Source organism: Mya arenaria, chromosome 4 (genome assembly GCF_026914265.1).
Source record: "Mya arenaria isolate MELC-2E11 chromosome 4, ASM2691426v1".
Classification (NCBI taxonomy): domain Eukaryota; kingdom Metazoa; phylum Mollusca; class Bivalvia; order Myida; family Myidae; genus Mya; species Mya arenaria.
The window spans coordinates 22,920,791-22,948,061 of NC_069125.1; the positions used below are offsets into that span (position 1 = coordinate 22,920,791).

At 36.3% G+C, this 27,271-nt stretch overlaps 1 protein-coding gene across 1 annotated transcript; it reads left to right on the forward strand.

Moving 5' to 3' along the window:
- The first annotated feature begins 1,143 nt into the window (after positions 1-1,143).
- On the forward strand, positions 1,144-25,465 carry LOC128232350 (protein lin-9 homolog). The gene is made up of 15 exons (XM_052945859.1): positions 1,144-1,171; positions 9,671-9,699; positions 12,499-12,594; positions 13,011-13,141; positions 17,338-17,463; positions 17,845-18,002; positions 18,917-19,050; positions 19,633-19,773; positions 19,986-20,087; positions 20,412-20,492; positions 20,979-21,104; positions 22,530-22,628; positions 23,053-23,139; positions 23,685-23,779; positions 24,246-25,465. Exons 1-15 carry the CDS (start codon positions 1,150-1,152, stop codon positions 24,346-24,348), a joined length of 1,530 nt encoding a protein of 509 aa, XP_052801819.1. The 5' UTR covers positions 1,144-1,149; the 3' UTR covers positions 24,349-25,465.
- Positions 25,466-27,271: the final 1,806 nt, after the last annotated feature.

The window sequence follows — 27,271 nt, forward strand, 5'->3', positions numbered from 1 at the left end:
CTTTGAAGAAGTCTCTGAACATCATTGAGTTATACTGTACTAGTAAATGAGTCAAAACTAGTGGACGTAGTATTGCGCCCTGGTGCACTACAGGTATAACACTGCTCCACTGGGATGTAGATATATTCAGTACTCTTTGTTTTCTATCTGAGAGGAAACTTTCAATCTATTTCAACAATGTTTTTGTAAATTCATACGTTAGATAATATATCTCCTCAATGTCGCTTAATAATTGATAATTGTAGTATACATGTATACTACAATTGATACATACAACAAAATATGAGATACAAGAATCTTTATTTAAAGTCGGGTATATGATAACTAGAAACAATAGCTCAATGAGCTATTTTCTGACATGAATAACACTCGTACATAACATATCAAAACATAACAATGAGCTTGTGACCTGGACTAAAAGCATATAGTTTAAAACAGGTACAAATATTGGAATAAGTATTTACGAAAGTGGTTCCTTAATTATTATATTCATGCATACAATTACAAAAGGTAATTAAGATGTTAGAGCATTGAAAACAGTGATTAACATCAACACTTTTTCCAGGCTATATGGGCACGGTTCCGCTAGTTGACATACCATTGTAAATTGGTTAGTTCTTTCAAGAGTATAACTTACATAATATAAAAGGATCATCACGTTCCACATGTTGTAACCCAACTCGGGATTCGACTACAAAGAGGTCGGTTCACATAATTATAGACGTATGCAGACTGGACAAATCGTCCTGTTCCCAGAACACTTATTTAATTTCTTGCTAATGAACTTTCCGCGAGTCTTCCTCATCCTTTTAAAAAATACTAAACTTACAATAGTTAAAGATTTTTAGACACGCGTGCTATCCATCTCTAAATTACAACAAGTTAAGACCAAAAGAAATAGCTATAACATTAAACTTTTTACAAAATGAGAGTTTTAAGGTGTAATAATTCTCCGGAATTTCCTAAATATAAAATTCACGTTTATTATTCAAGGCATAAGACAGAGTAGTTCAACGGTATAACTTCCTATTTATTAGTCTCCTAACACCATTATCTATATAAAAGATACCCCTTTGCAAATAGTTAAGAATAACCCCATATTCGATTAATGCATCGATTTCTTTTATAAATAAATGGAGCATAGAAAGTATGGCGGAGGATTCAGATTCCAGTAGGTAGAATTTGTATGTTTAACTAGCAACCCGTAAACAAACTTTAACCTTACCGTAATATGAATATTTAAGTGTTTCCATAGCTCTATCTTTTTGTACACTGATCTTTATTGTTGTCCTAAGAGTTGCATCATAGCTTTTGTAATGGTCGCCGCTATGCCCACAGCAGTCCACCTAAATGGCCGTCAACGAGTCTTTTGACGATTTTTTTTAATATGGCAGACTCGTGACGTCCACCATCCCAGCAAAAAGTAGCAAGCGGTCCTTGCGCAGAGAATCCTCGCGGCCACAATTTTGAAATTATCTCCGTTATAAATTCAAATTTCTACGAAAATATTATTGCCTACTATTAAACACATATTAAGTTATGTCAGTATGCCCAAAACACATGTTAAGTTATCATAAAACACTTACAAGTGTCGATTGTTTATCAAGTATCCCAATATCGGTAAATCTGGGACAAATCTGACTGGTTGTGTACATGTATAACGGTATTTGTGACCCATAATATATTAATGTGAAAATAACAACTCTAATGACAAATTTAATCCATTTCAGATCACTGTCGGATAAAAATTGAACAACTTTGTCATTATTTTTCAACATCAATGCATATTATTACAATATATCATTTCGCCCGTTGTTAAATGGTAGAGAGTTGTAGCGTTACAGGGATACATAAGAAATGTCAAAATAATAAAAAAGTATCCCTGATCGCTCATTATTGTAGCTATGCCCACAGAGACTTGAATGTATGATGCAGATCCCAACAGCTGCCCCTGGCTTACTTTTAATAGTTGCCTTGGCCTCAGTTGGGTAAAATCAGTCTTGACCCTGAAAATAAAGAAAATACAACAATATATGGGCTGCTTAACACGTCATTGAACACAATTCAACTATTAAACATGATTTGTCGACGATATTTCAACTTTCTATAAAATCTAAAAATCCACTAGGGTAATATAATTGACAAGAGAAGAAACTCTTCAAAACACAGTTCGTCATGAAACAGGTACATGTCCAGTTCAGACATGAATTTTATAGTAAAAATACGAATCCTAAGCGTATCACTGCGTTCTGCGCAAAGATTAATCATTTTTACATCGAAATGACACAACAATCTTACCGAATATTCCAAATTGAAGCAGAAATCCGATTTAAAATATACACACTATCATCAAAAGTTCGCCATACACAGGTCCTTTTCGACTTATTCGACTACCGTTATGAGCGTTTGAATTGATCCCGACAATCGATGATACCATCGGGATCACTCAGGCGCTCATAAAAGCAGCAGAATTAGCGACCCAATGCTGGTACCGGTTTTATACACCCTTTAAACCACATATCAACATTTGCGGAGAACCATGTGGCTATTGATAGTTAATTAGATGATGAAATATTCTGGAAACCAGTCAGAGTTCACTGAAATCGTGGTTTTTCTAAAAGAAAAACGAAAGTGAAAATTTGATTTAACGTTTTTTTCATATTTTAAGGCAAGTACAAAGGATTATTTGGTTTGTTTTTAAGCATGGGATGGGTCTCTCATAGTTTTTCATCACTTTTGATACGAAGACAACTGGACTATGAACGTTCATAGACCATTTATAGAAAATCCAAAATGGCTGCCGCGAGTTTTCACTTAGTCAGATGTTTGATGATTAATGCATGAAACAGTTGCTGACAGCTTCAAACTGCAAGTACACCTTGTGTAAATAGGTTTCAACATTAAGAATGAATACATTTTATGTGTATTCTTTAAATATTTGTGAAAAAAAACAACGTTTTTACACAAAGTGTGTGTTCGTCCCCAGTTTCGTACCGTTTTGTTCTCAAATATGTTTACAGTATGTAATAAAGACGTGTTTATGTAAAATAAAGCCTGAGAAAAATGCCAGATTTAGGTTACATCAGTAGTTTTCTAACTAAAATGGTTTTTTGTGTAATATAATAATTGGTTTGATCAATATCACATTATTATGCACCAGTCAATTGTAACACCACGGCCCCCCCCCCCCCAGGTCCGGGGAATAGCGGGGACTTTGACTTTCGGTCCAGCCAACCCCGGGTAAAATCTCTGCCCTGCAGGGACAAACTGATTGTAAAACCCCGGCCAAATGCCCCCGCCCCCCAGAGACTCTATATAAGGCCCGATCTCCGCTAAATTTGGCGCTAAGACAAAACCACCGCGGTCACCCGGGCCACTTGGAAAGTAAAAACACGTCCCTTTTCCCTGGCTATCCCCGGTATACCCCCGGACCTGGGGGGGGGGGCGTGGTTACAATTGACTGGTGCATTCAGGGGTGTAGAAATGGGCCGGGAGCCGGTAAAATCACCCGGTAACTTTTGCATCCTCACCCGGCTACTTTTTAACAGCAACGAAAATATCATTTGTGTAATAGTTTTGTAAAGTTTGTTTGTTTACGTCCTTCCAAAATTGGTTTCCCAGCACTCTGAATTACAATGCAGCAATACCTCGCTTTGTGACGTCATTTGTCTTATCCCCTCTAGAAAGTAATGAATTTAGATTTCTGGAATTTCCGAAATTACGTTACGCATTTTGGCGCGAAATGTGAGGTCATTTGCGTTATCCCTCTGGTAACAATTGTTCAAATGCGAGGCAATGGAGGGGAAAGCGAAGCCGAAGCAAGAAAATCTGTTTCGTTTTTTCCATAAAAAACGGAGTAAGTATGAAACCAATATTTTTGGCCAGTTGTCTTTTCAAATAAATTCTAGTCCAGTGCCCTATATATGTGAAAACTGTTAAAACGTGTACACATGAACCAGAACGGGTTTATACATAAACGGTAAATTTTATGAAAACAAAAGTAACTATGTTTATGAAAACGAAAGTAACTATGTTTTGTGCATGCAAGAACACCAGGGGTACATTTTCAAGGCTGATTTTTTTCTCTGTGCTTAAAATAATATTGATATTAGGCCTAAAAATGTATTTTGAGCAACGATCTCGAAATTGCTTGGTAGTGACACAGATCTCAAATTTCGGTTGCGCGAAATACAGCTACATGTATATTTAAGGACTTAAGTATGGAAAAATAGTCCCCACAAATTGTTAAAATTTTCAGGGTTTTTTTTTAGAAGAACCTGAACCAGGTCAGACCACTGATGTTGTCAGCATCGAAGCTAAGAAGACCAAAAGTATGTATAAAAACAGTTGCAATAATGAATTAAAGTTTCATCACATTATTTTATGCGAAATAAACTTACATTTTCTGTATAAACTTTTAGTTAGAATTTTGTTTAAAATAGTGACAAAACACACACACACACACAAATGGTTCATAAAAAACAATATATTTCAGGTTCTGATCACACGAGTCAGTCTTCATCCCCAGAAAAACTCAAAGGTCATCGTGTTCTGGTATAGCTACTGGTAAGTGCTCTAGCAGTGTACTTTTGTAGTATTAGTTTTAAAGTTACTACCTGGTATTTTTGGAAAATGAACAAATTAGTTTCTTTTACAACATAATCCTGTTGATGGTAGTGATCAAATTTACAAACAACCTATTTCTAAATTAGAATAATCAGTCAAAAAATGTAGTATGTGTTTAATTTCGTACACTTTAGGTTTCGATAGCCACGGGCAAAGCGAGTTGAAGTCAACCTTACAGAATCCTCAAAAAGATGGAGCCACATCTGATCAGCCTAAAGCAGCAAAGTCACCGAATATTCAAGATGCCCCTATACCAGATGAAATTATAGCTTTGGTTGATAATTTATTTGACAAGAAAGTGGCTCACCACCATGACAAGTGTTTGACTTCAGGTTGTTGTACTTTTTCAAAGAATGAAGAGAGCCGTAACAATTCTTTTAAGTTTAAATGCCAACATTGTTGGCTTGATAAGAAGATATCTTACTGTAACAAAACCGGTGTTTGGTGGGCTATTTATGTTGAGGGAGATGGACTATATTGTTTGTTGTGTCGAAAACATGATTGTTTTAACCCACAGAACAAATCTAAGGCCTTCAACAAGGTAGCCAGCACAAGATATCGTGTTGAGGCGTTGACAGACCATGTTCAAACGCAACAACATAAAAATGCAGTAACTACAGAACTTTTACAGCGGGTCTCATGTTTTCAGAAGGAAATAGATCAGTGGTAAGAAGTTGAAGATACTGTCTTATCAAAAGTTTTTAAAGCTCTTTACTGGGTTGTTAAAGAAGAAATACCAAACACAAAAGCGAACTCTTTGTTAAAACTTACCGTAAATGACTGGGTAAAAGACGATAGGGGGCATTAGACGCAGGTAAAAAAATCTGTGAAAAGTCCGAGAAAAAAACTTTTAATCTATGTTTTTGGTTAAAAGACGCATAGAAAAAATGTCAAAATCGTCCGGCATTTTCAGCCACCATGTTTGTTGAGAGTGACAAAAAAAAAAAAATCGTGAAAATGGCGATGGTTATCTTTAAAACCATACAACCATACTGTCGAGAATGAAAAGTTATGTTATGCAAAAAATATTTTGACAGTGCCCAACTTTGCTTTTTTATATGTAAGTTTGATTATTGTTTAATTCAATTTATTATTCAAAATATTATTGAATACCATAATTCACAAGAGTTCGGACACCAGAAATTAATTATTTTTTTCGCTCTCCGAATACATAGAAAATTATCATTTTTACATTTTATTTACATGTTTGTTTAACCTGCCTTTTTTCTTCATGTTTGCTTTTTACCACTTATTAATTTATCCGTAGTAATCAATGGTCATAAACTTATTTATTACGCCTATAAGTGTAAACCCTTCATCAAGTTAATTAAAACACCATTTTATACATGCACTGAACTGAATAAACACATTCTATCGGCTTCAGATCAAAGAGTCACACTGTGTGACGTCACATAACTTACAGTTATACCCACGAGATCGAGGATCTCGTGGAGAGCATGGACATTGCTATGCAGGATTAATGTATAACTGTACGATTATTGCTTCATATAGTCTATAAGTGTGGTACAAGTTTGAAAGCTTATTTTGCTTCATATAGTCTATAAGTGTGGTACAAGTTTGAAAGCTTATTTTACTAACATGTCATGTCGATGTTTTCTTAATCCCTTGATTGCCCTTGTTGTTTGTTTAATCCTCAAATAAATATATCACACTTCCTTTTCAACAGGCAATAAATCGTTTAGGATGGGTAGTAACTAATTAAATTGTCACAGTGGTGTATACGGTTAGGTAATCTAGCCAGGCATTGTAAAGATAAAAATCAATAATCTTCGTCTGTGAAACTTGGTAACTATGAAAGTTATGATTGATGTCCTTTGGGTGTCCGAAAATTAGGTACGCAAAATAAATTATTTTGGGAAATAATTATGGATGTCCAAATATTTAGAGTGTCCGAACTCTTAGGTGAATTACGGTAACTTTAATCGAAAAATATTTTTGTTGAAATTATAAACGTCTTACGATATACTGTATCCCGATCTTCAACTGCCGTTTTAACCTGTATATACTCGATCAATATGACGCGAGTAACATCCCTTTCTACATAAATCTAAACAAACTCTCGGCTTGAAATTGACCTCAGAAAAAAAGTTCAAAAAATTGTTACTGGGTATTATACGCAGGCATTTTTTGCATCAAAATCTGAGGGAAAAAAGTGCGTCTAATACCCAGTCATTTACGGTATTGAACAATTAGGGGTAGACGAAATGAAATATTTTGACCATAGATCGAGGCCTTCGCTCAGAGAAATGTTCCTAGTATTGGGTGAAGCTGTTGAAAATGTTCGTTTAGAGAAATTAAAGAAAGCCATACACTTTGGTATACTTGTTGATGAGGTGACCAATATTTCTGTGTTTTAGCAGATGGTAACATTTGTCCAGTTTTATGACAGAGTTGACAAAGATGTTAAAACTGTATTTCTTTCCATTGATAATTTACTGGAAGAGTTTGATTCTGCTAATGCCCAAGCTGACCCTAATTTTAAAAGTCATGGTTCCAAGGATATGCAGTTAATTGCAGAGTACTTCAATTTGGACAGTGATGAGCTGAATGCTGAGTGGGGCAAGTTTAAATATAACTTACTGAAATGGAAGTCTGAAATTGAAACCATAACTCAGTCAGATTGCCTGAAAAGGTTGGTGAGCTTGAGCTACTTTTATCCAATTTTGAGCGACTTGGCTGAAATAATACTTTCTCTTCCTGTCTCAAATGCTTGGCCAGAGCGGGGTGCAAGTGCAGTCAAGCGAATAAAAACTAGGTTGAGGTCAAGTTTGAAAAATGACATGTTGCAGGCATTAATGAGTGTGAGCATTAATGGGCCAGATGTTTTGGGCAAAGAATTTGATAATATCTGTGGATCTGCTGTTAAATTATGGCTGTCTGCAAAAAACCGGAAGAAGTTACCAGGAGCTTTAGCTAAGGCTTCAGTTTCAAACACCAAAGAAGGTGCAGTTCACTGTTCTGAGGCTCAAGTAGATTCAGTTTATGTAAGTGGTATAAGTAGGGAAGAAATTTCTGAAATTGTAAGGAGGGAGTTGCTAGCCTATGACAAAATGTGTGACATTGAATACTCTGAATCTGAAAATGATTCTGATAGTGATAGCTGGGACTAAGTTATCCAGAAGCATTTGTTTTTTATTGATAACAAAACTTATCAGTTTTTTATGTAATAATATGAAGTAAAAATAAACAAAATCAAACACCAGGAGACTAGATTTTTGAGTTAAAAAATGGCTGAAATCATTTTCAGTCGTGGGGCTTCGCCCCCTGAACCCCCCACAGGGGCGTTGCCCCCTTGACCCCTTATGGGGGAGGGCCCCCATACCCCCGGCTACTTCAGGAAAACACCCTGCTACTTCAAAACATTTCTACACCCCAGCATTAAATAGCAGTGTAATAAATAAAAACTGTAATTGTAATTAATGTACAACTCGTTCCAGTTTGTAGTTGTGTATCATGAGTATGATTGATACGGAAGAAAGACAACAGGTTGCCCTATCACTTGCAAACTATTTATTTGCTGTGTTTTATTCAGTTATTATGTTTGCATGTAGTAAAAAAGCTTTTTGAGCTGTTCTACATGCCTTACAATGAAAATAAAAACTTGGGTCAGGATTTTGTGACTTTTCAGTTAGTGCATTTTAATGGCGGTGAAGGGTGGGTGCATACAAATTGCTATATCTTCACTTTGAAATGAGATATATTTGAATAATTCTTGGATTTTTATACTCACAAAATATGCATATTAACAGGAATGTAAGGTTTTTGCATGTCAAAATATTTAAAAAAAGTCATGTTGCAATGCTAATAAAACTAATTAATTCCCAAATTATAAAAAGTGTTATTGATTATCTTCACTGAATATTAACATACACAATTCTGCAGTCAGCTGCACTTACATTCTGCACTGGGCCTGTTTGGGCAGTCTGATTGATTTACCAGTGGCTCTACTTAAAAATAAGTTTTTGTTTTCACAAGCCAGATGTAATATTCGTTATGCTTCCTCAATCCAAAACGCCGACCCAAATCTACCTCTCTGACATTGCCAGAGGTTCACATGTCTGCTCATTACCTAGACCTTTTCAGCCCTAATTTTTATATTACACGTTAAAAAAAAAAAATATATATATATATATATATATATTGTGTTAATTTTTTTTATAAATAGATATATATATCAATAAAGACTTCATTGAAAATTTGTCTTTGATCAATGCATCCTTTGCCAGGTGAACTGTGGGTGTAAACAAGACTTGTGAATGTATTGGTGTCTGTAATTTCTTAATGTTTTTTATGGGGAATTAAAGATTATAGTAATATTGTCACGTGTTATATGTCATTATTTATTTCATTAAATATTGGTATGACACAGGTCTGAGAGAAAAAAAACGTTGTGTTGGATGTATTCAGTTATGATGAGTTCAGGGCCTTCCCCAGAAAATATTTCAGGCGCAACTTTTGTAAGGTGTATGTGTAGGAGTGGTGGTACCCCCTTCCGCGTGGTGATTTTTTTTACATTTTCAATGCCAAATGGCCCATTTTGGTGCACTCTAAGAGAATAATGCTTAAATAAAGACAAGCATACAAAATCATCATTATCATCTTTGTTTCATTATTAAAAGAACTGAATAAATATAATACAAAAAGTTCAATACACTTGGTTAGGGTTGTCCTGTTTAGGAATATTTTTTTTATAATAATCAGACAAATAGTCATGGTATATGCATTCTTCGTTTTACAACATCCTGTCTCTAGAATCCAGTTATTAATAATGTTAATGTGATTGTCTATTTTAGCACATCAGTTCACTCACTTATTTTAGTTTTTTTAAGAATAAGAATTATAAATTATGTTTATTTAAATTTCCTTTTTAAGGCTAAATTCCCCCATTGGGAGAGCCTGTTCCCATTCACCTTTAGCTGGGAGACAGCCCTGCTATTTGAAATAAAAAATTTAACCACAGGAATTATAGAAAGTAAAAATCATCAAAATGTTAACAGTTCATGTGTTCTTTTTTGTCTTTCAGGATTTTCCTCACCCAGCAAAAGGGGCCATGTAAGTTGTTTTTTTTAAATTATGTTTGTTCATGATAATAGTTAATATCAACTAAATTACTTTTAAGCCAGATTTTTCATCGATAAAGTATGTTTTATAGAATGGCTTAAAACAGGCAGGCTAGGCTAGTTATGGGCGGGCGGATGACGTCAACAAATCTGCGTGAAAAGTTCTGTATTATACTGTGTATAGGACACATTTTTTGCCTGAAATTTGGGAAAGAAATGCCTGTGTTTTATCTTTAGTGTTAGGCTGCCCTGTCCGTCAGTCAGTCTGTATGTCACACTTCGTTTCCGCTCAATAACTATAGAAGGCTTAGACCCAGGAACTTCATACTTGTTATGCTAGTTGGTCATGACTAGTAGATGACCCCTATTGATTTGGAGATCACTAGGTCAAAGGTCAAGGTTGCCGTGACCTTGAGGTGAAGAAACGGTTTCCGCTCAATTCTTAAAGATCCTTTGGGTCCAGGAACTTCATACTTGGTATGCTAGTTGTTCATGACTAGTAGAAGACCCCTATTGATTTTGAGATCAAAAGGTCAAAGGTCAAGGTTACCTTTAGGTAAAAAATGATATGTTGGCGATGACCTTAAGCTTAAAAATGTTTTCTGCTCAATTTCTTAAGAGCGCTAGTACCCAGGAACTTCATACTTGGTATGCTAGCTGGTAATGACTAGTATATGACTCCTATTGATTTTGAGATCAGTAGGTCAACGGTCAAGGTCACAGTGACCTTGGGGTGAAGAAACGGTTTCTGCTCAATAACTAAAGAACGCTTGCACCCAGGAACTTCATACTTGGTATGCCAGTTGGTCATGACTAGTTGATGGCCCCTATTGATTTTGGGATCAGTAGGTCAAAGATCAAGGTCGCAATACTTTTAGGTAAAAAAACAGTTTCTGCTCAATAACTAAAGAACACTTGCACCTAGGAACTTCATACTTGGTATGCCAGTTGATCATGACTAGACGATGACCTTTTATTGATTTTAAGGCCAGTAGGTCAAAGGTCAAGGTTACCTTGAGGTAAAATATCGGTTTCCGCTGATTTACTAAAGAACACTTCGGCCCAGTAACTTCATACTTGGTTTGCTAGTTGGTCTTGGTTATTAGATGACCCCTATTGATTTTGAGGTCAGTAGGTTAAGGTCAGAGTGACCTTCAGGTAAAAAACAATTTGTTGGTCACCAGTCCGTACGTCACACTTCTTTCCGCTCAATAACTAATGAAAGCTTGGACCCAAGAACTTCATACTTGGACCCAGGAACTTCATACTTTGTATGCAGGTTGGTCATGACCAGAAGATGACCACTATGTTTGTTCTTCTCCAGTCCAAAAGTACAAATTTCATGTCCATCATTGATTATTTCTCACCTACGACCACACAAGGGGGGAGACAAGCGCTTTTTCAAAAAAGCAATCTAGTTTTTATTTGGAGTGCATTCCTGGCCAAATTTGCTTTCATAAAAAAAAGAAAAAACAGGTGTTTGTTTACATTTTTGACTTCAGAGGTATGTAACTCACAGCGATTGATGGATTTAGTTATATTGGCAGTTGAAAATCTGGTACAGTTTGCATCACTGGGGTGAGAACAAATAAACACAATTCCATATTTTAAGTTTCAATATTGGAGATGGAGTTTATGTAGTATGATTCTGTTTAAAAATAATAAATAAATATTGATACCGTGAAGCGGAATCATTGTGCGCTGTCAATGTCTGGAGGTGTGAAAAACTTCATTCTTGCTACAATACAGTATAAACTGATGCAATGGATTATACCACATATTTGTAGTACTTAGCTGAAAGTGTTGACAACATTTACATACAATATAATGCTGGTGCTTTTGCAATTGGCAATGACGGAGAGCAACATCGGGATTGTTCTTATTGTTATTATTTGAATTATGTACTTGTGCTGTACTATTTAATATTACATTTGCCATTTTCATGATTCAATAAAATTCATCAAATCATATATGGCTGATGATTTTTACATTTTTCCACTGCGTCCTGTCTATTATATAGTATGAAAGTTTTTTACCCGATTTTCACATGTTTTTTGCCTGTGACCTATCTATGCTAGCGTCCCATACACATAATAATTAATATTATACCTCACATAAATTTGTCACTTCTATGTACATATAAACTCGATCAGTCCGTAAAATGCTGTATTTTGATGGAAATCCAGTTTAATGACGTCAGCGGTCCATATTTTATTTTTGGCCGGTCCGGACCTGGCCAAAAATGTAATATGGACCACTGACGTCATACAACTGGTAAGTGCTGCTTGCTATTTTCACTACGGCGAAATCTTGTCGCATGTAAACATGATTAGCTTTGTTCAATAAAACACATTTAAATCGCCTTAAAAATATTGAATTGTAATGAAAAGTGTTCGGTATAATATAAAAATTATAACACACCACTTTGGGTCATATGACATTATAAGGACCGGTCAGTCAGCCCCCCGAAGGTGAATGGACCTCGGCTAACACCTCGGTCCATATACACCTTCGGTGGCTGACTGGACAGTCCTTATAATGTCATATAATCCTCAGTGGTGTGTTATATTTCTTAAATACATTTTTATTCCATCTCATGATTTAATAGTTTTTATCCAAGCGTTATAAAACTAGGTCAGAATATAATGCATAAATGTGCATGATGGACATCCATGATCTGCCTTCAATATGACATGTTTTTCTTTTCCATTGTGTGTGATATAGAAATGAGAGCATAGAATTTTGTTAAATGTGGTATATCCTTTAATATGCATTTCTAATTTAATTTTAGCCTCCACGTGTGAGGAAGCGAAACTCCAAATTTTTCAATGATGATGAGGACAACACATTTTCACCGACGAAATCCTCCAGGAAATCTTTAAAAGCTGTTTGTATCTGATTGTTTTGTTACACATATTGTGATTGACATAATTAGCCTAAAGTAAAATCCTTTCTCCAATGAATTTATATTTAACAGTGGTATGATGATAAACATGTATGAAGGCAAGATAAAGTTTAATATTTTTAACTGTAATCTGTTCCAAAGAATTCAATTGTACATGAGATTCATACGAGATTTAGTTTTCATGATGAAGTAAAATTAAATCTTAACATGTTGATTCATAGTTTAAATAATGACATTCTTTATATATATTTGCCATATCAATAATTACATTCTTATATATATTTTTAATTACTTTCCATTTTATATGGTTTTTGATTCTTTAGTTTTGTAAACAGTCTAGATATTATTCTATTTTTAGTTAACAATAAAATGTTATTCTAGTCATAATATGCTTTCAGCCCCTGGTAACAAGAAGTGTGTATGACAAGAAGACGGCCCAGGTGATGGGTGTTAGGTTACGGAATCTACTCAAGCTTCCCAAGGCTCACAAATGGGTCTTCTACGAGTGGTTCTACTCCAGTCTCGATCAGTAAGTGATGGATTTTGACTTTTGGTGAATTGATATGGTGCTTAATCGGATTATGTTCGCCCTTTATACCTACATATTTTAACAAAACAGTATTGTTTTACACTCTAACCATGCTGTTGTTTTTTTTTAGCTCACCTTAGCAAATAGTGCTCAGCATGTGCTATTTTGATGGGGTGATTGTCCGTCGTCCGTCTGTCTGTATGTTGTCAACATTTTCCTTTAGACAACTTCTCCTTTACCACTGGGACAATTTCAACCAAACTTTACAGGAATGTTCTTTGTGTGGTCCTTTTCCAGATTCCTTCAATTAAAGTGGTTCCATGCAGACTTCTGGTTGCGAGTACAACTGAAAGGAAAAACTTTGAAAATCTGAGAAACCGCTGACCCGATTTCAAAATATTTTCACAGAAATATTTCTTAGGTGACCCTGTATCAAATTCCTTCACCCCATGTTGATTCATAAAAAATCATGGCTGCCATGGGCAGGGCTACTTTCACTATTATGACAATCTTAAGAAACTATAGGCCAGGTTTCTAAATAATTTCACAGAATTGTTCCTATAGATGACCCTCTATCACTTCACCCCATGTTGATTCATAAAAAAACATGGTTTCAAAGGGCGGGTCTATATGGAAACCTTTGAAAATCTTTTCTTCTGAAACCATTGGCCTGATTTTAAAATATTTTCTAAGGTGGCCCTTTTATCATATTATTTATTTTTTATTTATTTATAACTTTCAGAGAATATCTGTCCCTGTGTCCTGACGAAATCCAGTCCTGGTAACTGCAAAATGGCTGATATTTGTTTCCTGTTGTTTTTATTGTCAAAAATATTTTGCAGGACGCACCATTGTTAGTCTTTTTATGCCCCCGAAGGTGGGCATATTAAAATCGCACCGGCCGGCCGGCCGGCCGGCCGGCCAGCCGGCCGGCTCTGTAACTTTCCCTTGTATGGACGGATTTTAAAATAACTTGCCACATGTGTTCCACATACCAAGACGACGTGTGGCGTGCAAGACTCGTGTCCCTACCTCAAAGGTCAAGGTCACACTTAGTGTTTATTCACAATGGAGTGCTGCATTTAAGGACATAGAGTATAGGTTGTCGTGTCCGGGCTGTAACTTTCCCTTGTATGGACAGATTTTAAAATAACTTGCCACATGTGTTCCATATACCAAGATGACGTGTCGCGTGCAAAACCCGTGTCCCTACCTCAAAGGTCAAGGTCACACTTAGTGTTTATTCACAATGGAGTGCTGCATATAAGGACATAGAGTATAGGTTGTCGTGTCCGGGCTGTAACTTTTTCTTGTATGGACAGATTTTAAAATAACTTGCCACATGTGTTCCACATACCAAGACGACGTGTCGCGTGCAAGACCCGTGTCCCTTACCTCAAAGGTCAAGGTCACACATAGTGTTTATTCACAATGGAGTGCTGCATATAAGGACATAGAGTATAGGTTGTCGTGTCCGTGCTGTAACTTTCCCTTGTATGGACAGATTTTAAAATAACTTGCCACATGTGTTCCACATACCAAGACGACCTGTCGCGTGCAAGACCCGTGTCCCTACCTCAAAGGTCAAGGTCACACTTAGTGTTTATTCACAATGGAGTGCTGCATATAAGGACATAGAGTATAGGTTGTCGTGTCCGTGCTGGAACTTTCTCTTGTATGGACAGATTTTAAAATAACTTGCCACATGTGTTCCACATACCAAGACGACGTGTCGCGTGCAAGACCCGTGTCCCTACCTCAAAGGTCAAGGTCACACTTAGTGTTTATTCACAATGGAGTGCTGCATATAAGGACATAGAGTATAGGTTGTCGTGTCCGTGCTGTAACTTTCCCTTGTATGGACAGATTTTAAAATAACTTGCCACATGTGTTCCACATACCAAGACGACCTGTCGCGTGCAAGACCCGTGTCCCTACCTCAAAGGTCAAGGTCACACTTAGTGTTTATTCACAATGGAGTGCTGCATATAAGGACATAGAGTATAGGTTGTCGTGTCCGTGCTGTAACTTTCTCTTGTATAGACAGATTTTAAAATAACTTGCCACATGTGTTCCACATACCAAAACGACGTGTCACGTGCAAGACCCGTGTCCCTACCTCAAAGGTCAAGGTCACACATAGTGTTTATTCACAATGGAGTGCTGCATATAAGGACATAGAGTATAGGTTGTCGTGTCCGTGCTGTAACTTTCCCTTGTATGGACAGATTTTAAAATAACTTGCCACATGTGTTCCACATACCAAGACGACGTGTCGCGTGCAAGACCCGTGTCCCTACCTCAAAGGTCAAGGTCACACTTAGTGTTTATTCACATTGGAGTGCTGCATACAAGGACATAAGGTATAGGTTGTCGTGTCCGGGCTGTAACTTTCCCATGTAAGGACAGATTTTAAAATAACTTGCTACATGTGTTCCACATACGAAGACGACGTGTCCTGTGCAAGACCCATGTCCCTACCTCTAAGGTGAAAGATACACTAAGTGTTTATTCACAAGGGAATTCTGAATATAAGGACATAACAGTGTAGGTTGTCAAGTATGGGTGGTATTTTTTTAGTGTTCAGAGGAAATTTAAACTAACTTGCCATATGTATTTGACACATAAAGGCAAGATCAACTTTTCATGTACTGACCTTGTTCGTAGGTCAATGTCACATTCGGGGTCATTCGTCACATACTGTGACAGCTCTTGTTCCAGTATTAATATTCTGTTTACTTTCAGTTTTCGCAATGTAAAATACCCGTTCAACATAAAAATTAGTGTCATAGTCATTGGATTATAGTCTTCAGTAAACAATAGCAGTTTCACAGCATTGAAGGAAATAATTGATTGATAAAAACACAAATGCTAGCACATACAGTATTATCTTAAATACAAATTATGACCCTTGATTGACTTAAACATATTTACAAATCTCATGAGCAAGTAGGATAGGTCACCATGAAAATATGTTAGATACTGAAGGCTATCTGTACAGACAGGCCAGATTACTAATCTGTCCAACAAGGCTATTGGGGGTATTTGTCACTTTTCTGTGACATCTCTTGTTGAGTTAAAACATAGCATTTGGTTGCAAACTCCAGTGTGTTCACTCTAAATCTTGGACTAAGAGGGCGAATAGTTATAAAAAAAGTGACATTTTAAATGCTAAGGAAGAGGAATTGATGGGTTGAGATTATGTTTTGTTCTGTGTTAAATTTGGGCCAAAATTTGACACCATTCTCAAATGCAAAAAGCATTGCTCCACAATTTTGTTTGTAAATTTTATAAATCTGAAACTTTAACTTTTTACATCAAGGTGTTCTTTATGTGGTTAATTTCCTCTTGAAGTGTATTTAAAGCAACTGTGCGCCAGATGATCAATTTGCAAGAAAAAAGAAAATTGTCGAAAACTGCCATAAACTTTGTATTAATGTGTACAATGCATTGAATCTTACTAACTGAAGTACCACATAGTTTACAATTTATTTATAAGTTTAGCAGTTATATTGTATTTTTCCATTAAAAAAGATTACTGGGTATGTCTACCTTGTAGAATTCATTCCTTATGTGTAATGGCTAGTCGGTGTTATCACGTGATATTACCGAGTTAGGTGTATAGCTTAATTATGTCACCCGATTAGAGTAAGCTGTCGTAGCTCAGTGGATACGATGCTGGACTGCAATTTTGGCGACACAGGTACGAACCCGGTGTCTGACACAATTTTTTTTTACCTTTTGGTACTTTTTTTTACAATTATGATATCAAAGCATAACACATTCTATTAAATAATTGTCCTGAGATTCGTTACAGAAAAAAACTTTTTTTGGTGCCAATCTGGTGTACAGTCCCTTTAAGCATACAATTCACAGAAAGCAATATACCGTAATCACTTTTTCTACAGGAACATTTAATTAAGTAAAAAAAATAGAATTGTAAAACAATCTGCCTGTTGACAATCTACCTTTTCACAAATGAGTGTATCATCTCGCTATTTTTAACATTCAAAAGGCCTTGTATACATTTACTTTAAGATGAGATAAAACACTGCTTTCACAGTAGCTTCTGAATCTCTACACATTTACATGCCAATTCGGTCAAATGTACCATTTAACTGCTGATTCTGGGCAAACCATTGTTTTAAACTAAAATAATTGATCTTCTTATCAAGACTTTCCCCCAAAATTTACAGGACGCTGTTCAAGGGAGAAAATGACTTTCGAGTGTGTTTGCGGGAGTCATTTCCCCAGCTGAAGGTGGAAAAGATGAGACGAATTGAGTGGAACAAGGTCCGTAGGCTCATGGGTAAACCACGCAGGTATGTCTGATTTGGTATTCATATTGTCTTATCTTGGGGTGTGGTTTGGTTTATAAGAGACAAGTCAAGGTTTTGTCATAACATTTTGCTGTATTTGTTGTTTTTCTTGGAAAAAACAGTTATATATTGGTCATATTTCATAAAACTGTTTAAGATATTCACTCAACATGTCTCAAGAGTATGGTTGAAGTGACCATACTCATACGAAATGAAACATATTGAGACATTTGATCTGTTTTTAATAGGACAATAATTAAAGTGTTTGTAATTAAAAAACTCTTGTTTTTGTATATCTAACGAGACTTGTTTTTGTCAAATTCTAGAAAACTTTAACAGATCTTGTAAATACTGACCACTCATATCCTCTATCTATTATATCAGGTGTTCATCGGCATTCTTTGATGAAGAACGAGGAGCCTTGCAACAGAAAAGACTCAAAATCCGGCTCCTACAGCAGCGTAAACTCGGGGATGTAAAAACACACGAGGAACTGCCAGAAGAAATACCCATGCATCTTGTGATAGGCACTAAAGTCACAGGTATACATTGACCAATGCATTCATATCCTAGCTTTTTGTTATCTGGTCCGTTTTTCAAAATGGGCATGATACATTTTCTTTAATCCAAGTAAAAATGTAATCAGTAGAGCTTGTTGATCCAAAAGTCTTTGTTTGATGACTGTTGCCAGCCTTAGTAACTGTAATGTCGTTTGATATTGACTTTGTTGAAAATTGTTTTATGTGTGCATAAAACTTGACATTTATGGTACAAGCTCTTGTATATACACGTCAACTTCCATTCCTTAAATGAACGACCTTTCGGCAATTTCGATTATTATCTAATGAATGCAACATCTTTGGATACACTCTGATCGCAAATCACCGCATAATAATAAACATGAAAATTGTTTATCTTGTTATTGTTTGTATTGTGTCAGAATGCCCAGAAAAACTTAAATTAACATTTAAGAAAGTGTTATGTATGATTTGTTATATGTATTGTTGTCATTAGTGTTTCAATTTTACGTTTAAAAGTGATTTTAAGTGGATGATCTTTTCCTGCATTATTGTGACGTAATTTGGTAAACTGTTTTCGGTTACGGTCGGGTCGTTCTATTTACAGAATGGGTGAGAAAGAATTACTGTAAGGTTTTCTTATATGAAATGAAGTATTTTTTTAACAATTTTTGAATTAAATAATGAACTATTGGTGTAAAGTGATGAATTGCAGTTTTGATGTCATTATGGGGGATATGAACCCAGTTGGGCTGGTTTAACTACGTCGGACTCGACACACTTCAACCAGCCCAACTGCGTTCAACAATTCATTCCTTAAATTATGACAGAACACCTATTATTAATTTATTGAACGAAAAATGTAAATGATTATTTAACTTGCATATCTCCAGCATGTCTTTTAAACATACTATATACATGTGTTAACATTCTTCTAGCTCGCCTTAGGAAGCCCCAAGATGGTCTATTCACTGGAACAGTTGATGCTCTAGACACCGTACACAACACTTATAGAATCACATTCGACAGACATGGGCTTGGTACACATTCTGTGCCCGACTATGAAGTTAGGGTAGGTTCTAGGAAAAATGGGTTAGGGATCGAATATGTGATAAGTTAGATAATTGTTTGTGAATGGTACAGTGGATGTGCTGGACACTGTACAGAACACATACAGGATCACATTTGATGAGTTAGATAATTGTTAGGGCATGGTACAGTGATGTTCTGGACACTACACAACACATACAGGATCACATTTGATCAGTTACATTATTGCTATATGTAGTGTTTTGTATAGCACACTGACCACAACTACAAGATAACATTTGACCAACTCCGACTTGGTACTCATTTTCTGCGAGGCTATTAAACTAGCATAGATGGGCAGCTAATAAGTAATTGGGTAGATGATTCACTTCATCACCATCGAGTTAATAGCCCAAAGAGATCATAAGAAGTACTTTATGCCTACCAAGAGAGAAAGAGCTTATCTCCTGCCAAGACCTGTAGTGCTGTATGTAGACAGCACAATCAAGAGCTAATCCAAAGAGTTGTTGAAATTGCCTCTACGTATAAACTACATACATAGTACTTCAACCTTACTTAATAATTATTTAAATCCTGCATCTAAATTGCTGCATTTTACCTACAGAGTTGTGAGCCTGTGGATACAATCCCTCTGATGGCGTTTGAAGAAAAGCAGCGCCCTCGACCTGCACCTATCAAAGCTGCGGAGAATCTAATGTCCCCTCCCAGGTTCATACCTAACAGTCTCAGTGGGGGATACTCACTGGTCAGTAAAGTTGGTATAGTGTGAAAACTATAATTGACAATATGCATACCGGGGTATATGTAGCATAATTGCTAACATTTTCAGTCACAGTCATTATTTTCAAGTTCTTCACAGTCCGAAAAAAAATGTGCCCTTTTAGCACTCTGTTCCTCTTCTGCAATATTCTGTCCTTTTCAAAAACCTGGCTAAAACCGTAATTACTTCTGTTACAGGAGAAGGATCCATTGCTGAGTGGCTCGCCATTCAAAGGCCAGTTGATGAGTATAGACAGTGGTACATATGGTGGATTCCCTATCAAGTTTCTGGTGCTGGTGGTATGTTTCAGTTCCCGCGCATTGCTGATTGTTATCTTACATTTTTTTTAAAGAATCTTCATTTTTAAAGTAACCCCAGACTTTATGACCAAGTTGCTTCAAAATTTATCATGTATGTCTCATTTTACATATTTATGATGTCTATGTTAATCTTAAATGACACACTTCATAAGAAAAAGCTATTTCTTGTACAAGTCAGTTGTCTTCTAAAATGTGGCGGATTGATTATTTCATATGTTTTGTTTGGATACATTGCAGGTGTAATAAAAAAGAATTGTGCAAATCACAAATGAGGTTATTAACTCATTCCTCTTACATTTGCAGACAAGACTTACTAAGATCTTACAGATTAAGAAAGATGGGGTCTCAAAGTTGAAAGAAATGAATGCTGAAGCAGAGAAAAAGGTATGGCAAATACCGTTTGTGCAGGAAGTACTGCAAATGAAGGTTTAAAATATTTCTGGTGCTTCTCAAAACATTTTGCCTGGTTTATGTGTTACAAAATACGCCGGTATACATTATATTTCCATTACTTAGATACTTTTAACAATAATAAGATATTTGTTACTGTATTTTAGAAAGTCATGCCTTTAACTGCTTGCCATGGAATTTTCAATATTTTAAAACTAAAAGAAAAAAAAATTAGTTTATTTTGGTCATGTAGCATTAAATAAGTATTAAAAGCAATTTACAAACATTGAACAGCAAATACTTAATAATAACAGAAGTCATACCATCTACCACTTACAAATTTGACTTCTCTGTGTTAAATGCCAACATCATGTAGGATTTTAGACTTAGTTTCTTCCTGATTGGTATAACGAGGAAAGTATTAGTTAAGAGAGATACATAGTTGTCGGTCAGTCAGAAATAAAAGCTTCTCTTTTACAGAAGTCCTACCAGCAGCCATTGACAGCCGACTTCCAGAAGCGCTATGCCAACATTGTCCTAGAGTTGGAAAGCCTGAACAAGGATCTCGGTGACTGTCTTATTGGTGTACAACAGTACTGTCAGGAGGTAAGACATTTGGAAATTAATGGCTTCAAATAGCAATCCAATAATGACTACTGTCTATAGTCTAAGGGGCACTAAGGAATGCACAATTCCACATTTTTATGCCCCCGAAGGTGGGCGTATTAAAATCGCACCGTCCGTCCGGCCAGCCGGCTCTGTAACTTTCCCTTGTATGGACGGATTTTAAAATAACTTGCCACATGTGTTCCACATACCAAGACGACGTGTGGCGTGCAAGACTCGTGTCCCTACCTCAAAGGTCAAGGTCACACTTAGTGTTTATTCACAATGGAGTGCTGCATATAAGGACATAGAGTATAGGTTGTCGTGTCCGGGCTGTAACTTTCTCTTGTATGGACAGATTTTAAAATAACTTGCCACATGTGTTCCACATACCAAGACGATGTGTCGCGTGCTCGTGTCGCATGCAAGACCCGTGTCCCTACCTCAAAGGTCAAGGTCACACTTAGTGTTTATTCACAATGGAGTGCTGCATACAAGGACATAGAGTATAGGTTGTCGTGTCTGGGCTGTAACTTTCCCTTGTATGGACTGATTTTAAAATAACTTGCCACATGTGTTCCACATATCAAGACGACGTGTCGCGTGCAAGACCCGTGTCCCTACCTCAAAGGTCAAGGTCACACTTGCTGCATATAAGGACATAGAGTATAGGTTGTCATGTCCGGGCTGTAACTTTCTCTTGTATGGACAGATTTTAAAATAACTTGCCACATGTGTTCCACATACCAAGACGACGTGTCACGTGCAAGACCCGGGTCCCTACTTCAAAGGTCAAGGTCACACTTAGTGTTTATTCACAATGGAGTGCTGCATATAAGGACATAGAGTATAGGTTGTCGTGTCCGGGCTGTTACTTTCCCTTGTATGGACAGATTTTAAAATCACTTGCTACATGTGTTCCACATACCAAGACGACGTGTCATGTGCAAGACCCATGTCCCTACCTCTAAGGTGAAAGATACACTAAGTGTTTATTCACAAGGAAATTCTGAATATAAGGACATAACAATGTAGGTTGTCAAGTATGGGTGGTATTTTTTATGTTCAGAGGCAATTTAAAATATCTTGCCAAATGTATTTGGCACGTAAAGGCAAGATCAACTTTTCATGTACTGACCTTGTTCATAGGTCAATGTCACATTTGGGGGCATTCGTCACATACTGTGACAGCTCTTGTTTTAAATAATGTTTCCCTGTATTTAAAGTATATACTTCAGATTGGCAAGATTGTTCATGAATTCGAAATCAACATACAGTCAGCTCAAACGCTATTTTAAAGTTAATATTTAGTTATAAATATAAGGGGCAATTTGGGTGTTGCATATACTTTAAAAATTGCAAATTGTCGGTCAATGTTGATCTATTCTGAGATGAAAACTACTTTTAAACTGCATTTGATTACAGATTGCTCCAGACCTGGGCTTGAAGCCGATAGACCAGCCCTCTATGGTGAAAGAGAAATGTGACACAGATGCTAAAAAGCTGGTGACTAAAATTTCCAGTGTAAGTTAAATTAGTTTTTTTTCTGTGACTGAAATGTGTATTACCTTTGCAAGAAATAGAATAATAACTGTTTTCTCAGCTTTTGTTTATAAACTTTTGAATTTACTCAATGAATTATTGATTTTTGAAATATTTAAATGACATTTGAGTCAAGCACAATGAAAATAAACAATAATTGTGTGAAGACTTCTGGCCAAAATACACATATGCATACTAAAGAATTATATGAAACAGCACCAGTAACAAAGATCAGCCCCTGTAAACCTTACCATGCACAAAATTGGTTAACATGTACATGTTTCTTGATTGGTCATCAACATGTAGATTTGACTCTGTTTCTAGCATATTGTATATGGCTGTGTGTACGTGCATGCATTTGCTTTACCTTATATTCTGTGGTTATATTCTATGATTTGCGCTACAGAACATGTTTCAATCCAAGAAGATGTCTGCCAATAAACCTCTGATGGAGCTTGTCTCACGACTCACTTCCCTCATGCTTCAAATAAAGGTATGCTTACATGTTATAATACTGCTTAAAATTAGCACAAGCCCTGCAATATTAAAATACTTTCAAGGCTTACTTGAATTCTGAATTTTATATTTCAAGGTTTGTTATTAAGAGCTGATGCCAGGAACCGGTGCAAGAATTTCTGGCTTGTTTATTCAGAAGTCTTATTTCCATAACTGCTTATATCTGCAGATATGTAATGGCCTTATGCTATGTTATTGGAGGAGGAATTTCTATTATGTTTGTGAACTTAGTACATATCAAATAACTAAGATTTAGTTCTGCTTCTTTGTTGTTGAAAAGTAAGTTGAGTTACTATTATTGCAAAACCTTTTTGTTTACAGCAATGCTTTTGGCAGGCATTTAAATGTTTGCAATAACTTAGGAGCATAAACGAGCATAGACTGAAAATATGAAAAACTAAATAGATCAAGACTAGTATTGGATGTTCCATGTGGTTTTCATGGTAACATTAAGATTTGATATTTTATTCCATTATCATTCATTCGGTCAGAATTTATATCTCTGTTAATGTTTTATTTCAGACGTTTTCAGAAAATGAGCTGAATTCCTTTGAGTTCAAATCCCTACAAGACACATTGAATGATGTGAGGAATGAATTGGATGGGAATAACCTCAAGTAAGAACCTTCAAAACTACAGTAGACAATTGTAGTGAGTTTGAGTGAAAACTCGTACAATTTATGACTTGAAGTTGAATACGCACATTGATGTTTAAAGAAGTTGATAGTCATGTCAGGTTTACATTAACAAATATGTATGTATATCATGAGATTTTGTTGTAAATGTTGAAATGCTGACACTGTGAAGTTTAGTGTTTTGCATTATGTGTTTTGTCGGAGACTGTTCCATTACATAGGGATAGTGCTCAAGGTTCCCATGAGTGTGTAGTGGGATATCACTTGGTACTTTATGGAGTTTTCAATTCAATAGTGTTTTCACAATATCAGAACTTCATTGGTACTGGTATAACATAGTAAGAATAAATCATGAATGGCTTAAAAGGCTTTATGGACAACTGTTACCTTCATTCTTGACTAATTTCAACATAATGATCAATTCATGCCTATTCCATATTCATTTCAGTTCCTTCAAGAATAATGTAGAGATCCATATCAACCACATCCAGAGTGGACTCAGCCAGATGGGCAACTTGCACGCCTTCTCAAACCCAAACTTTATCACCTAACAGGCCAAGAAGCATATACAAAACTGGCAAAGGACTATAGCATAACTGGCAAAAATAATTGTATAATACTAGCTAAAAACATAAACCTAACTGGCCAGAGAATCGACACCTTTATGACAAAGGAACTTTCGCCTTACTGGTCAAAGAATTGTAACTCCTAACTGGCTAGGAAAATGTCTCATAACTGGCCTAGGAAATGTCCCCTAACTAGACAACAAATTGTCACTTAATTGGCAAGGGACTGACACATAACTAATCATGGTCAGGGACAGACAACATATTGGCAAACTGGCCAAGGACTTACAAAATATTCCAATTATGGTGCTTTTTATGCCACCAAAGGAGGGTATATTTAGATTGCACCATCCATCCGGCTTTTTATGTCAAGGCTGTAACTTTGTCATGCAGGGTGGGATTTTAAAATTACTTGGCATATGTGTTCATTGCCTCAAAGGTCAAGGTCACATTTACAGGTTTATCATTATGGAATGCTGCATTTATAGTATATTTGGCTTTGTCATGCACGGAGTTATTTTAAAATAAATCAGCACCTGTTTGATATATAAAGAGATGTGTCATTTGCAAAACCCACAACCCTACCGTAAAGTTCAAGATCACTTTAGATATTAATCATTAAGGAATCTGTCATATACTCCCATCAAGTATAAGTCGTGGCCGGGCTGTAACATCTGTCATGCAGGGAGGGATTTTATAATTTCTTGGCACATGTGTTTGGTTCATAAAGAAAATGTTTCGCATGAAAGACAAACGTCCCTACCTTAAAAATCAAGGTCACATTTGACAGGTTTGTCATTATGTAAAACTGCATACATATTCAGTATAGTGTCTGTGTTTAAACTTTCACTCATGCGCCCCCCCCCCCCCCACCCCCCCATTCGCTTTCTGTTGCCTCTAAATGGCTTTTGGATGAACATGGGTAGTTTTGAATCAAATGATAACTGGCAGTACATCTACATCCGCCTTTCTTCGCATCACTGCCAAATACTTATTTACAATTTGTGTCACAATGGAATACATCTCCATGTTGTTAAATTTTATGAATTGTATGACATAAAGATATGAATTTTGATTTGTAAATAAATATTATGAATATTGATGCATCATTGTTCAATATGTCTAGAAATCATTACTCAAAATACAAGTACAGAATTGTTGAAATAGAAACTGTTATGTTGCTTATAGCTTGGAAACGAGTAAAAGTGTAATGTTGTTCACAGCTTAGAAACAATAAAACTGTAATGTTGCTTATAGCTTAGAAACAGGTAAAACTAATTTTGTTCACAGCTTAGAAACAAGTAAAACTAGAGCTGTCACAGGAGTGACGAATACCCCCAAATGCCGCCTGGACACAGGAATGGCAAACCATTCCTTTGAAAAGAGGCCATAACTCCAAGGTTACTGCACACTGCATCTTCTTTTATCATGCATGTATTGTTTTATTTAAATCTGTTGAGTAATTTAGAAGTTACACTGCTGACAAGAAAAACTAGCCTTTCATGAGTTATCGTCCGGAAACCGTTTTTTCTACTTTTAGTAACAGTGACCTTGACCTTGGCCCCACCAGCCCCAATATCAAACTTGACCTGTATCTTCTGATGTTACACCTGTGTACCAAAACTTGTTCAAATCTGTCTAGCCTTTCATGAGTTATCGTCCGGAAACCGTTTTTCTATTTTTAGTAACAGTGACCTTGACCTTGGCCCCACCAGCCCCAATATTGAACTTGACCTGTATCTTCTGATGTTACACCTGTGTACCAAAAATTGTTCAAATCTGTCAAGCCTTTCATGATTTATCGTCCGGAAACCGTTTATCTATTTTTAGTAACAGTGACCTTGACCCCACCAGCCCCAATATCGAACTTGACCTATATCTTCTGATGTTACACCTGTGTACCAAACTGTATCTTCTGATGTTACACCTGTGTACCAAAAATTGTTCAAATCTGTCTAGCCTTTCATGAGTTATCGTCCGGAAACGTTTTTTCTATTTTTAGTAACAGTGACCTTGACCCCACCAGCCCCAATATCGAACTTGACCTGTATCTTCTGATGTTACACCTGTGTACCAAAAATTGTTCAAATCTGTCTAGCCTTTCATGAGTTATCGTCCGGAAACCATTTTTCTATTTTTAGTAACAGTGACCTTGACCCCACCAGCCCCAATATCGAACTTGACCTGTATCTTCTGATGTTACACCTGTGTACTAAAAATTGTTCAAATCTGTCAAGCCTTTCATGAGTTATCGTCCGGAAACCGTTTTTCTATTTTTAGTAACAATGACCTTGACCTTGGCCCCACCAGCCCCAATATCGAACTTGACCTGTATCTTCTGATGTTACACCCGTGTACCAAAAATTGTTCAAATTTGTCAAGCCTTTCATGAGTTATCGTCCGGAAACCGTTTTTCTATTTTTAGTAACAGTGACCTTGACCTTGGCCCCACCAGCCCCAATATCGAACTTGACCTGTATCTTCTGATGTTACACCTGTGTACCAAAAATTGTTCAAATCTGTCAAGCCTTTCATGAGTTATCGTCCGGAAACCATGAAAACCGACAGACCGACCGACCGACCGACCGACAAGCTCACTCCTATATACCCCCTCAAACTTCGTTTGTGGGGGTATAACTAATGTTGCTTATAGCTTGGAAATGGGAAAAACTGTAATTTTGCTAACAACTTTAAATTCGTGAAACCTTCGATGATTATTGCTTAGAAAAGGGTAAAACTGAAATGTTGATTTAAGCTTGGAAACAGGTAAAACTATATTTTGCTTATTACTTGGAAACAGGATAAACAGTGATGTTGCTTAATGCTAGGAAACTGAAAAACTGTGATGTTCATTGCCGGTTTGGTTAAACAGTGATGTTTGCTTATAGCTTGAAAATGGGTTAAACTG